Source organism: Octodon degus, unplaced genomic scaffold (genome assembly GCF_000260255.1).
Source record: "Octodon degus isolate 3935 unplaced genomic scaffold, OctDeg1.0 scaffold00043, whole genome shotgun sequence".
Lineage (NCBI taxonomy): Eukaryota > Metazoa > Chordata > Mammalia > Rodentia > Octodontidae > Octodon > Octodon degus.
Window position 1 is genome coordinate 10,567,944 of NW_004524619.1, and position 13,236 is coordinate 10,581,179.

The window sequence follows — 13,236 nt, forward strand, 5'->3', positions numbered from 1 at the left end:
GATCGAACTCAACATTTTACTATTTACAAATAGCTCAGTGGACTAAAGTACCTGCTTAGACAAGTGCAGGGACTGGGTTTTTTTAAAAATTTTTTTTAATAGATTGCAAATTGAAAATAAATTATTTACAAACATAAATGAATATAACAATAAAAATTGTCCAAAATAAAAATGAAGAAAGAATTTACAGATCAGGACTGGAGTTTGAACCCTGGCGTGCTGTCCCAGTCCTGCCCCTGGGGTGCACTAAGATGGCGACTGAGACGGTGTGGTAGCACATACCTATAATCCCAGTGCTTGGAAGGCTGAAAACAGGAGGATCACTGAGTCAAATCTGTGTAGTGAGACCCTGTACTAAAATACATAAAATAAAATTAAATTTAAAGAAATATTTTACTATTTAAATTTCACTGTATATTTAGATATAATTAAGCATTTCCTGCTTCCACCACTCCCTGGCATCCACCTTTCTGTTTTCATCTTTTCAGGTGATTGAGCAGCCTAAATGTTCCCTCTAGAAAAAGTAAAGATTGTCCACAAAGAAAACTCTAGGCCTGGATGGATATGCTAGTGAATGCTTCCAGCCAGCTAAGAAAGATATAATACCAATATTATGCAAAGTCATTCTAGGAAACTTTAAGAGGGGATACTTCCCAACTCATTCTCCAAGCCCAGCACAATCCTGACACTAAAACTAAATAAAGATACTGCATGAAAAAACTGCAGATCAGTATCAGTCCAGTTATTTACAGTATTGAATTTAAATACAGTATTGAATTTTTTATTTATCTGATGCAGGATCTCACTACACAGCTCAGATTTGTACTGATCTTGTTTCAGCCTCACTGGTACTGGGATTACAGGCATGCACCACGACCCCCGGTCTCAGTGGCCCAGTGGCTGGCTCAGCACGCCCAGCGGTGGGGCAGGGTGGCATGTGATGCCAGGGATTGAATCCTGGTCCCTGCACTTGCCTAAGAAGGCACTTAGTCTACTGAGCTATCTCACCAGCCCTTAGGATTGCATTTTTATAAGATAATATTATAGGAAATATAAAAATGACAATTTAATCAAATTTCTCAGTTTTTCTGGGAATGGTGTATCTTAGTACATGATGGCGCAATATAATGGACTGTAATATATCGTCTCTTTCCAAATTATTTTTCAATCATGTCTTTCTTTGAACAACACAGTTTACAGCGTCATGTTGGTCTTTTCTTTTTTTCTGTGGGTTGTGCAATTTCACTGAGGTATCTACCTACTAAACATAACGGTGAAGAAACTGATGATAGACGTCCTGGTGGGCATTTCATTGTCCAATACTTTTCATGAGTTTGTCTATTAGACCTAATCTAAATTGTAAGTGGCATTTTTAATCCCTGTGTTTTGAGTAAACAACAAATGAGTCCCATATTGTTTGGTTCACGCAAAAAAAAAAAAAAGTCCCAACTAACTCTAACTTCCTTTGGGCCTGGGGAGATAGCTCAGTAGAATAAGCACTTGCCTGGCAAACACAGGGTCCTGAGTTTAATCCCCGGTACTGCAAAAAAAAAAAAAAAAAAGTCCCAACATATTGTTTGGTTCAGAAGTACACGAGTATTTTTTTTTTAATTTAATCTTTTATTTATTTGGTAAGGGTCTCACTACACAGCTCAGACTCATAGTGTTGCTCCTGTCTCGCCTCCCCAGTACTGGGATTACAGACGTGTGCCACGATGCCTGGTTTTGGTGGCCAGCATGGTGTGCCCGGGGTTCCCAGGCCAGCTCACCATGCAGTACCGGGTATCAAACCCTGGTCCTTGTGCTTGCCACGCAGGCACTTAGACCCCCGAGCTATCTTCCTAGCCTACATGCATATTTTATAACAATATTTTTTTTCCCCTCACTTTTTCTTTTTTGGCAGAACTGGGGACTGAACTCAGGCCCTTGCGCTTGCCAAGGAAGCACTTATTCCACTGAGCTGTCTTCCTGGCCTTCCCTCACGTTTTGATGATAGGAGAGCTTGTTAGATATTGACCAATTCTTGTCAACATCACCCATAGAATTATTGTAATCACTGACCAATGCTGAAGTTTTTTAAGTTTCATTTTTTATTTCAAGTTGCATCATTTTGGTATTATGAATGGCCAACAATAGGAAGATGCCTTTTTTTGTCTTTCCATTTCATACCACAGATGTTTCCTCTCTGGTCTGCTAACATTTCTCCCTTTTCAGTTCTTCCTGTGGCAGCTCTTTCGGCACTGCTTTCCTATTCATTTTTAGTGTCCCAAATGTGTCCACTTTGTATTGTGAAAGAACATCACTGAGTTCTGGAAAAGTATAAAAATTACATCTAACGTACTTACGAGATTTTATAGCTTGTACTATAAAATTATAGGTTATTTTTTCCAAATAAATATGAATTAGTAAAATATAATATCCAGAACTTATTACTAGATTTCACTAGAAACAAACATCAGGAACTGGACATGAGGGCTGGTGAGACAGCTCAGTGGACTAAGCACCTGCTTTGGCAAGGACAGGGACCAGGGTTTGATCCCTAGTCCTCCATGCTGCACCAGCCCTGACCCTGGGCATGCTGAGCCATCGACGGGCGTGGTGGCACATTCCTGTTATTCCAGTGCTGGGGAGGCTGGTAACAGGAGGATCACTATGAGTCCGAGCTGCGTAGTGAGACCCTGTACCAAATACATAAATGGAAAGAAAAAGAAAAGAACTGGGTGTGATGACACATCTGTAATTCCAACACGCAGGAGGCTGAGGCAGGAGGATTGCTGTAGTTTCTAAGGTGAGGTTCAAGACATCATCTCAAAAAAGAAATATCAAAGATGAGCACAGTGTTATAAATAAAAAAGTATGCAAAAGATAGTCAGTATAAAGCAAGGTACAGACGTGCACCTTGTGCAGAGGATTGGAATGACACCTGGCTGAGCTGACTCAAGATAGAACCCAAACAAACGAACAGACATGCTGCCTGAGTGGTGCTTGGGGTTAGCTGTTCAGGGTCAGTCAGCTGGATTCTGTTGAAGGCTTTGGCTGCAGTGTGCACAAGGCACAGTGGGGTATGTTTTTCTTTCCCTGAAGTGCTGCTGCCTGGTCACAAGATCAAGCAATACAAATCTCATAGAATGAGCCGGGAAGTATCTTTCTTCTTCAGGGCTCTGCTGATTACTCATTCAATTTCTTTCCGTTAATAATAGGTTTAGTCCAATTTTCTGTTTTAAACTCGAGGCAATCCTCCTGAGTGCTGGGATTATAGGTGTGTGCCACTCTGCCCAACTCAAATTTTGGTAAGAATTTTGTTTCTAGGAACTTGTGCTTCTCTTCTCTTCTTTGTAGCATAGGTATTTGGTACAGGGTCTCACTAGGCAGCTCAGACTCATAGTGACCCTCCTGTTTTCAGCCTCCCCAGCGCTGGGATTAAGGCACGCGGCACCATGCTGGGGCTCTGTGGCCAGCTCTGCATGCCCAAGGGCGAGGCCGGCGGGGCGTGTGCTGCTGGGGATGGGACCCTGGTCCCCAAGCTTATCTAAGCAGGTGCTTAGTCTGCTGAGCTATCTCGCTGATCCTGGAATTTGTGCAGTTCATCTAGGTTATGGAATTTTTGGCATATAATTGTTCAGTTCTTTTATAATCTTTTAAAATTTCTATAGAATTGATAGTAATATCCCCATTTTAATTTTTTTTTTTCGGAACTTGAGATTGAACTCAGGCCTTGTGCTTGCCAGGGAAGCTCTTACTCTGCTGAGCCATCTCCCCGGCCCCCATTTAATTTTGATTTTAGCAGGTTTTGTCTTTTTTAATAATCAATTGACCAAAAAGCTTATCAGTTTTGTTAATCTTTTCAGAAATCACTTAATGGTTTTAGTGATTTGTTTTTCCAATTTTTGATATATTTCACCTATAATCTCTATTGTGTATGTGTACTTCTGATATGGATTTAGTTCTGTTTCCAAGTTCCTTAAGTTGTAATGTCTGGTTTTTCATTTGAAATCTTTCCCTCCCCACAGTGATGGGACATTTTTAAAATGTTATCATTTATTTATGTATTTATTTGGTACAGAATCTCACTACACAGCTCAGACTTGTAGCAATCCTCCTGTCTCAGCTTCCCCAGCACTGGGATTACAGTCGTGCACCACCACACCCAGTTTCCATGGCAGGCACTGTGTTCCTGGGTTCTGGGGCCCGGATGGCATCCAGTACCAAGGATGGAACCCAGGTCCTTGAACTTGCCAGGCAGGTGCTTAGACTGAGCCCCAGTGGGGCATACTCTAATACATATTTTTGACCATAAGTTTTCCCCTTACCACTGCTTTAACTGAATCCCATGTTTGGTATACTGGGGGCCTGGCCCTAGCTCAGTCCTTTAAGTGGCTGCTTCCACAAAGCTGTCAGCCTCAGGTTGCTGGAGTTCGAACCTCACAACTCTCCCGCTGGCCAAAAGTGCCCTGAAGGCATTCGAGGAACAAAAAAAAAAAATCCTTATTAGGGGACATGCCCAGTAGCTCAGTTGTTTAAGTGCCTGCTTAAACAAAGCCCTCAAGCTCAAGCTTCTGGGGTTCCAAGCCAGACAGTCACTGCAAACCAGAAATGCCCTAAAGCATTTCGAGCCTCCAAAAAAAGAAAACCCATGTTTGGTATACTGTGTGTTTTCATTGGTCTGTAGTTTTTCATGACTTCCTCTTTGACCCATTAATTGTTTTAAAGTATGATGTTTATTTTCCCCCAGTTTGTTAATTTTCTAGTTTTTTCTGTCCGATTCTTAACTCCATCCCGTGTGGCTTAAGACAATGCTATCTATCTTTCAAAATCTCCTGAGACTTAATTGCATCCCAGTGTATGGTCTGTCACAGAGAATGGCCATGTACGCTTGAGAAAACTCGGTATTCTGTCTTGGGCAGGAGGCGGGCGTGTATCTGTTAGATCTAGTTGGTTTATGAAGTCTCATGTTAGACACCTGCCGCTGTGACTAGGGCACCAATGTAAAAATGAGAATGGTTCAGAATGGCTGGCGTATCCGTGGCTTTGGGCCTGCGAGAAGAAGTACGCTGTGCAGGTAGCACATGGTGGAGGACAGTCTCACCTCCTGGCAGCTGGGAACAAAGAGGAAGAAGAGGGGCTTGGCTCCTAGGACCCCTTCAGGGGCTTCCATGCTTCCCGGGCTGCTCAGCTCCCCAGTGCTGGGGATTACAGGCCGCACCAGCACACCCAGCCGCTTGCACCCTTTTAAATTTTTTCTTTTTTGCTTTTGGGTACCAGAAATTGAACTCAGGGCCTTGTGCTTGCTAGGCAGGTACTTTGTGCCACTGAGCTATCGCCCTGGCCCAGTCCTTTTTCATTTAAATTCTATTTTGTTTGCTCTGTTTTGGTCACTATTTGTATGGAGTATATTTTTCAGTTTTCACTTTCGACTTCTTTGTGTCTTTGGATCTAGAGCCATCACTGACAGCCTAAAGATGCATCTGTGGTTTTATTCCATTCTGCCAATCTCTCACTTTTAATTGGAGCATTTCATCCATTTATGTTTAAAGTAATAGTGATTAAAAAAATAAGGTAATATTGATAGCGAGGGCCTCCAATTTACTATTTGTCTTCTATGAGCCTTATGACCTTTATCCCTTATTTCCTGCATTACTGTCTTGTTTTGTGTTTACTGTAGTGATTGTATTATGAAATGTTTCAATTCCGTCTCATTTCCTTTTGTGAATATTCTTTTTTTTTTCCTTTTGTGAATATTCTATAACTATTTTATTTATGGTTACCATGGGATATATATGTAATATATAAAACCTTAGTTACTTTTCTCTCCTTGTTGAGACAGAATACCCAACCCCAAAGTTAAAGGAGGCGAGGATTAGTTAGCTTGTAGTGTGGCGAGGTCTTAGTCCATAATCAGTTGGGCCCAAGGGAGGGTGACACGTGGCAGAGGGGCAGTAGATCGTGGCAGCAGAAGACGGCAGAAGCAGCCAGAGAAGAGAAACCAGCAAAAGCGGCAAGATAGGAGAGAGAAGGCTCTTTCTGTCCCTTACACTGGGCCACCCCAAGTCAGTCCCAAGCTCTAAATTCAGCCTCCTCTGAAAAGCCCTGCCTGCCATGATTGCCTGAAGCAGTGGAGGAACATCTAGATACAAACCACAAATATATTTATTTTAATTTTTAGATAGGATCTTTCTATGCAGTTCAAGCTGGGCTTAAACTCACTATGTAGCCCAGGCTGGCTTGTAGTGATCCTCCTGCCTTAGCCTCCAGAGTGCTGAGATTACAGGCATGTACCACCATACCTGGCAAGGGGATTGTATTTAGTGTCCTATAATTATAATACTTTAATTTGAATTTATACCAGCTCAACCTTAATGACATACAACTGTCCCTTTGACAGGTCTGTCTATCCCAATCTCTTTCAGTTATTAACGTATCAAAACTAGGGCCAGCCAAATAGCTCAAAGGGCTGGCCAAATAGCTCAGTGGATCAATGCGCCTGCTTAGGCAGATGCAGCAGCTGAGGTTCAATCCCCGGCGTGCCATGCTGGCCCCACCCCTGGGGCACACTGAGTTATCGATTGAGATGGCGTGGTGGCGCGCATCTGTAATCCTAGCACTTAGGAGGCTGAAAACAGGAGAATCACTACAAGTCTCATCTACATAGTGACACCCTGTAGACCCTTACTAAAAATACAAAAAAAAAAAAAAAGAAAGAAAGAAAAGAAACAACTATATTATACATTGTCTAAAATATGCAAGATGTGATTTAAAAAAGTGGACATTTAAATTTAAAACTTTACAGTAAATTAATTCCTTCAAAACAATTCCCTTATTTAGAACATCCTCATCCTATAATTCTTGCCACTTTTCTACATGGTGTAGAGATTCTTTCTTGAGTGTTTCTAGTTGAGCTATCATAGCTGCTTTGAAGTCCTGAATGAATTAAAAATGTTTACTTTTCATGGTCATTTTGAGAAGTCACACAGTTCCAGATCCTGTGAATAAGTTTATTTATACAGTAATGTCACACAGTAATATTTTTGTGAGCCTTCCTTTCCCCTGGATGGTACTTGGCAACAGCACTCATTGTATTTTTGGTCATACCTTGTAAAGACAATCACGAAACAACTTCTAGAACTGCTTCAGAAAATGGCCATCATGGGGCCAGGGAGATTGCTCAGTAGAATAAATGCTTACCTGGTAAGTGCAAGGGCCTGAGTTCAATCCCCGGTTCTGCAAAAAAAAAAAAAAAAAAAAAGACTATAAAAGTGGCAATCCTGATAGAATAAGTATATCTGAAATGAGGGAGAATATTTTGAGGGGGGTTAATGGCAATGTATCTTTTACTGTAGTAATTTTTTTCAATTTAAACATTCACTGTGTATTTCTGTCACGCCTTATAAACCAGTAATTGTGTGGCTTTTTTCTTTGGTACTGGGAAGCAAACTTAGAGCTTCATGTTTCCAGGCAGGCACTGTGCCACTGAGCTGAATCCCTGGCCCTGGTATTTTTTTGTCGTTGTTGTTTTTGGTACCGGAGACTGAACTCAGGACCTTACGCTTTCCAGGCAGGTGCTTATGCCGCTGAGCTATCTCCCCAGCACAGTAATTGGTTTTTTAAAATTGGTTTTAGTCTTTTAAATTTTGTAAGGGCCCGGGGAGCTGGCTCAGTGGAATAAGCGCTTCCCTGGCAAGCGCAAGGGTCTGAGTTCAATCCCAAGTTCCGCCAAAAATAAAAAAATAAAATAAATAAATAAATACATTTTGTAGAAATCAAAAATGTGGAATTACAAACCAAAGTTACAATAATGCTTGCTTATAGACTCATGATTTAATGTATTAGTTTGTTAAATCATGTAGCAAACAAAAAGTGAAATTGCAAACCAATGTTATGGTAATACTAGTTTTTATAATTGCCCATATATTTACATTTACCAAAAAGTATGTTCTTAAAATTTGCTTTTTGAAAGATCCCTGGCCATTAGGGAAATGCAGATTAAAACAACACTGAGATTCCACCTGACTCCATTAAGAATGGCTACCATCAAGAAATCAAACAGTAACAAATGCTGATTAGGCAGTGGGGAGAAAGGAGTGCTGTGGCATGGTTGGGGGGAGCGTAAACAGGCCAGGCACGGTGGAAATCAGTACGGAGAGTCCTCAAAACCTTGCCATCGAAACGCCGTCGATCCAGCTATCCCTCTTCTAGGAGCCTTCCTGAAAGAGTTAAAGACATCACGTACAGCGACCCATGCAGAGGCCTGTTTCAGTTACTTTTTACTCACTGCTTGGCCAAAACACCCAACACCCAAAATGGAGGAAGGAAAGGTTTCTGCAGCGCAGTTAGTGGAGGCTTTAGTCCATACGTGGCTGGCTCCAGGGCGGAAGGCAGCAGTGCGAGGCGCCAGAGAACAGCGGAGCACGGCCAGAGGCGCAGCAGTGGTGGTATCTGTTAAGCTTCTTCTGTCCCGTCCTTTTGTGCTGACTGCGGAGACTGGAGCTGCTCCGGAGGGGCGCAGAGTGGCGTTTGGAGGATCCAGCTCCTCCAAAGAGGCCGGGCTTCGAGTGGCTGCGAAGATCTGAACTCCGCCGAGGAAGTGGAGCGCGCAGAAGCCTTCCTCAACCCCTTTAGAGACCCTTTAAGCGCTGAGTCACTCTGGGGCGGGGCCTCCATCCCTAGGGCGTGGGACCACCCAGCGAATCCAGCCAACTTTGTAACATTTTAAGTTGATACAATGTGTCACCCCCCTGCTTATAGCAGTACAACTTACAGTAGCTAAATCTTTTTTTTTTTTTAAATGTATTTTAATACGAGGTCTCACTGCACAGACCAGACTTGTAGTGATCCGCCTGTTTATAGACTCCCAAGAGCTGGGATTACAGGCGAATGCCCCATGCCCAGTTTCAATTGCTGTCTCACAGCACCCTGGGGGCGGGGCTGGCACATCTTGTGGTGCCAGGGCTTGAACCTCGGTTCCTGCGCTCTGCTGAAGCAGGTGCTTTAATCCACTGAGCTATCTGGCCGGCCCTTTCTAGTGAATTTTTGTATCAGTTATTATACTTTTCAATTTTAGAATTTCCGTTTTGGTATTTTTATAATTTCTATTTGTTGATAGTCTGTATTTGATATGACATTGTCATATCTTCCTATAGTTATTTCTTTGAACATATTTTGTTTCGCTTTGCATGAGAGTGTCTCACTGTTTTCAGGCAGCCTTTGAACTCTTGCTACTCCTTCTCCAGCCTCCCACGTAGGTGGGATTACGTGGGTGCCACTATACCCAGAAGGTGAAGACATTTCTAACAGCAACTTTGAAATGTTTCTTAAACCTAATTTCTGATTGCTTGTGGGTTCTTTGTGTTGCTTGCTCTTTCTCATGTATGTTTCATGCTGGGTTTTTTTGTTTTTGTATGTCAGCTTTTTGTGTGTGTCTTTTTTGAGACAGGGTCTCCATATGCAGTTCGGGCTGGCCTTAAGCTCACTTTGTGTTTTTTTTTTTTGTTTGTTTTGGTACTGGGAATTGAACTCAGGACCTTGCACTTGCCAGGCAGGTGCTGTGCTGCTGAGCTATATCCTCAACCCCACTGAGATCACTTTGTAGTCTAGGCTGGGCTTGAATTTGAAGTGATCTTCCTGCCTCAGCCTCCCAAGTGTATCACCAGGCCCGGCTGACATTTGATAATTTTACTGGAAATTAGACATTTTCAGATAATGTACTGTGGCCACTTTGGACCCCCCCCCCCGGGGGGGAAGTACTGCATTTATTTGTTTGTTTGTTTAGTTCTGGCTGTATTATTTTAGTGGACTCAATCTGTCCTCATTCCCTAGTGTAGCATTAAGGCCTTGATGCTGCCCCTTAGAGTACAGCCAGGCAATGTCCCTGGGGTGACAGGCAGGCAGGCCTCATCTTCTCCTAGACTACTCAGCTTTTAACTTTTCCTTTCCTGACTGTCCTGTTGTTTTCAACAGTGCTCTAGGGGCTGGTGAGATGGCTCAGTGGTCTAAAGCACCTACTTAGAACAAGCTTGGCCAAAGCAGAGGGACCACGGTTCGATCCCCCAGCACCACATGCCAGCCAGCCCCGCCCCCTGGTGGGCTGAGCTGGCCACACACACACACACACACACACACACACACAAATAAATAAATGTTAATTGTATAAAAAAAAAAAAAACAGTGCTCTAGGGTGTCCACGGTGCCACAGGCTGATGCAATCATTATTTTTCCATACTAGAGCCTTCTCACTAAACTACATCCTAAGCTGTTTTTATAGCTTTTGAGACAGGGTCTCTCTAAGTTACTGTTGCCCAGGCTGGGCTCAAACTTGCAATCTTTCTGCCTCAGCTTCCCAGAACGCCTGGGCTACAGAGAGCACATAGTAGCAGGCAAATGTTGGCTCTTTTGACTGCATCATTCCCTCGACCAGTGCTTGGGATCTTTTTTCCTGACTCCATGGAGCTCCTCCCAGACTCTTGGTTTCTCCAGTAAATTAGCCCCAACTATAGTGCAGCCTGCGTATCAGCGAATCTAGCAAATGCTTCTCAGTTGCCTTTCTCTGTTACTTCTACTCTTTGAGAGCACTCAGCCTAGATTCTCTATGGTCTGTTCCAAAGAAAGTTCATTTAGGAAGACAGTTGGAATTCTGATTTATGACCTGCTTCTATCACTAGAGTCAGAGATGGCTTTCAAAGGAGGGGTGTGGACAATGACATGCTTGTGACATTCCCACTTTAGAAACTGTGCACTGGGGCCTAGGGAGATGGCACAGTAGAATAAGCACTTGCCTGGCAAGTGCAAGGGGCCTGAGTTCAATTCCTGGTTCTGCCAAAAAAAAAAAAAAAAAAAAAGAAACTGTGCACTCTGAGGTAGGCGTGGTGGCCCAAGCTTGTTGTTGAAGCCACTCAGGAGGATCATTTGAACCCAGGCTGGCTTGGGCAACACACCAGGACCTATCTTTTCCAAAAAAGAAAAAACAAAACAAAATAAAACCGAGCACTTGGTGGGGGAAGGAAGGTGTGATAGCAGCCTCTGGTATTGTTGTGCTTTGCCTAGTGGGGACTGAACTTTGTGGTCTACAGCAAAAGAGACTGGACCCTATTGTTTTCAGCACTGCCACACTCAAGGTAGAGCCTTCGTCCCCCAGGTCTCTACAGCCTGGGTAGAAGAGGACTTGTGCTTCCTGGCTCTACTCTCCTGCAACTGAGCCTTAGGCACAGGCAGCACAGGTCGAAGGTGAAGGCCCTGCCTTCCGGGAAGACAGCCTGGGAGCTGCTGGCAAACCGGCTGTGCCTATGGCTTCCCATTCTGGAAGTTTTTGTTTCACGGAGCTCCAGAATGGCACTTGGTCTTGATTGGTGCAAAATGACTCTCACTGTTCTTACTAGACTTTAGTAGGTTTTCTCCAGTGTTTCCTCATATGCTATGCGCCTCGAGGCCATTTGTGTCCTTGAAATGGTTGGTTCTGAAACTAATTCTCACCAGTTTCATTGGGGAGGTGTCTGCAGAGCCCTTCATGCTGTCGTGTGCATTGTGAGCCAGTCACGGTTGCATTTTGTATGTAGTTACATCTCAATCTGGAACAGTTCATAATTTTGACATTTTTGATGTGAACAGGCCATCTGTTTTCTAGAATGTCACTTGGTTTAGATTTCTCTTGAATAGATCAAGGTGATAATTTGTCATGGTGTCCTGCATACACTGTATCAGGAGGCAGTGACCCGTTTAAGAACACATACATGTTGAAGACTGGGCATGGTGGTGTGCACCCCTAATCCCAGTGCTTGGGAGGCTGAAAACAGGAGGATCACTGGGAGTCCAGTCTGTGCAGTGAGACCCTGTAGACCCTGTACTAAATGCACAAAAAAAGAAAAAAGAAAGAAAAAAGAATACATACATGGTTTATTTTTTAACAGAACTGGGGATTGAACTCAGGCCCTTGAGCTTGCCAGGCAAGCACTTATTCTACGGAGCCATCTCCCCGGCACCAAGAACACATACACGTTGAATGTCACAAAGCTTTTCTTTCTTCCTTCGGTACTGGGGATTAAACCCAGAGCCTTTACACTGAGTTCTGTCCTCACCTCTTTTGAAAGAAGGCCTTGCTAAATCACTAAACTACCTAGGTTGGGCTTGGACTTTTGATCCTCCTGTCTCAGCCTCCTGAACACTGGGAATACAGGTACGTGCTGCCATGCCCGGCACACAATACTTTTTTGGTTACAGTTAGGTTGGATTTTAGGTATTAGGTAATTGTATTACTGTTTTGTAAATGTTGCAGGGTTATCTGGGATCTTGTTATTTTATAAATTCCAGTATCCTAATAGTGTTGGATTTTAAAGAACTCTATATGTGTGGCAAGTATCTTTGCTGGCTTATTGTTTGCTCTTTTATACTTATATTTAAGCTTAAAGTTGTACATTTTTGTTAAACATAAGTACTAGTATTTTCCCATACAGTCAGCACCTTCAGGATCATGCTGAGGGCCCCTTCTAAGACGGCAGAAATTCTTTTCTACTATATACTGATTTTCTTTTTGTTTCCCAAATAGGTACGTTTACGGGAGCACATGGGTGACAAATACACGGCTTACAGTGTGAAAGCTCGCCAGTTGAAATTTTTTGAAGAACATGTGAATTTTTGAGAATTTGTTAGAACTAGACCTTTTTCAAAGGTTTCTGGCTTAAAAAAACCACGGAGCTTAGAAGCCATTCACCATCCGTTTATGTATCTCTTTGGAGTTCTCATACTTGAAAAAACTGGACAGAATAGCATACTATGAAGCTGGTTCACAAAAGAAAACTTTCATATTCCTTTTATGGGGACAGATGATACATTTGTTCATTTGTTCGGTTACTGAGCCTTAAAGCATCAACTTTTTATGTAGAGCTTTATTTTTTTAATCTGTAACAGTAGCTTGAAAGCGGGGCCATAAAGCTTTGGGTTGGAACTTTGATATTGTACCACAGTGACAAAAGCAGCAAGAGAAATAAACACATAGGATGTGTAGTGATGTTATCTGCTAACCTTCAGGAGTAGGCGACATTATTTTAGAAAGTTAATGCACTATTCTGCAAAGGGATTTAAAAAATATGAACTTCCGTATAGTATATGGGCAGCTGACTCCTTTTTTACATATTGATAGACTTCAATATTTTGTTTTCATTTATTACGTCATTTGGGTACACAGGAATTGAAGTTAAAAGTATTTTGGATTTATATCACATTTTTCCATTACTAATTTGTTAGCTTCAT

General features: G+C 42.6%; 1 protein-coding gene across 5 annotated transcripts in view; it reads left to right on the forward strand.

Moving 5' to 3' along the window:
- Window positions 1-12,764, forward strand: part of Nek4 (NIMA related kinase 4) — a 47,335-nt gene extending 34,571 nt beyond the window's left edge. For 4 of the 5 annotated variants that reach the window (XM_023715751.1, XM_023715754.1, XM_023715752.1 and 1 more), the window contains one exon: window positions 12,533-12,764. In XM_023715751.1, the coding sequence (XP_023571519.1) occupies window positions 12,533-12,625 (93 nt within the window). In that variant the 3' untranslated portion in view covers window positions 12,626-12,764. Of the gene's footprint in view, window positions 1-488; window positions 632-12,532 lie in introns of those variants that run through there. The other variant, XM_023715753.1, reaches the window with a different exon arrangement.
- The last annotated feature ends 472 nt before the right edge of the window (window positions 12,765-13,236 follow it).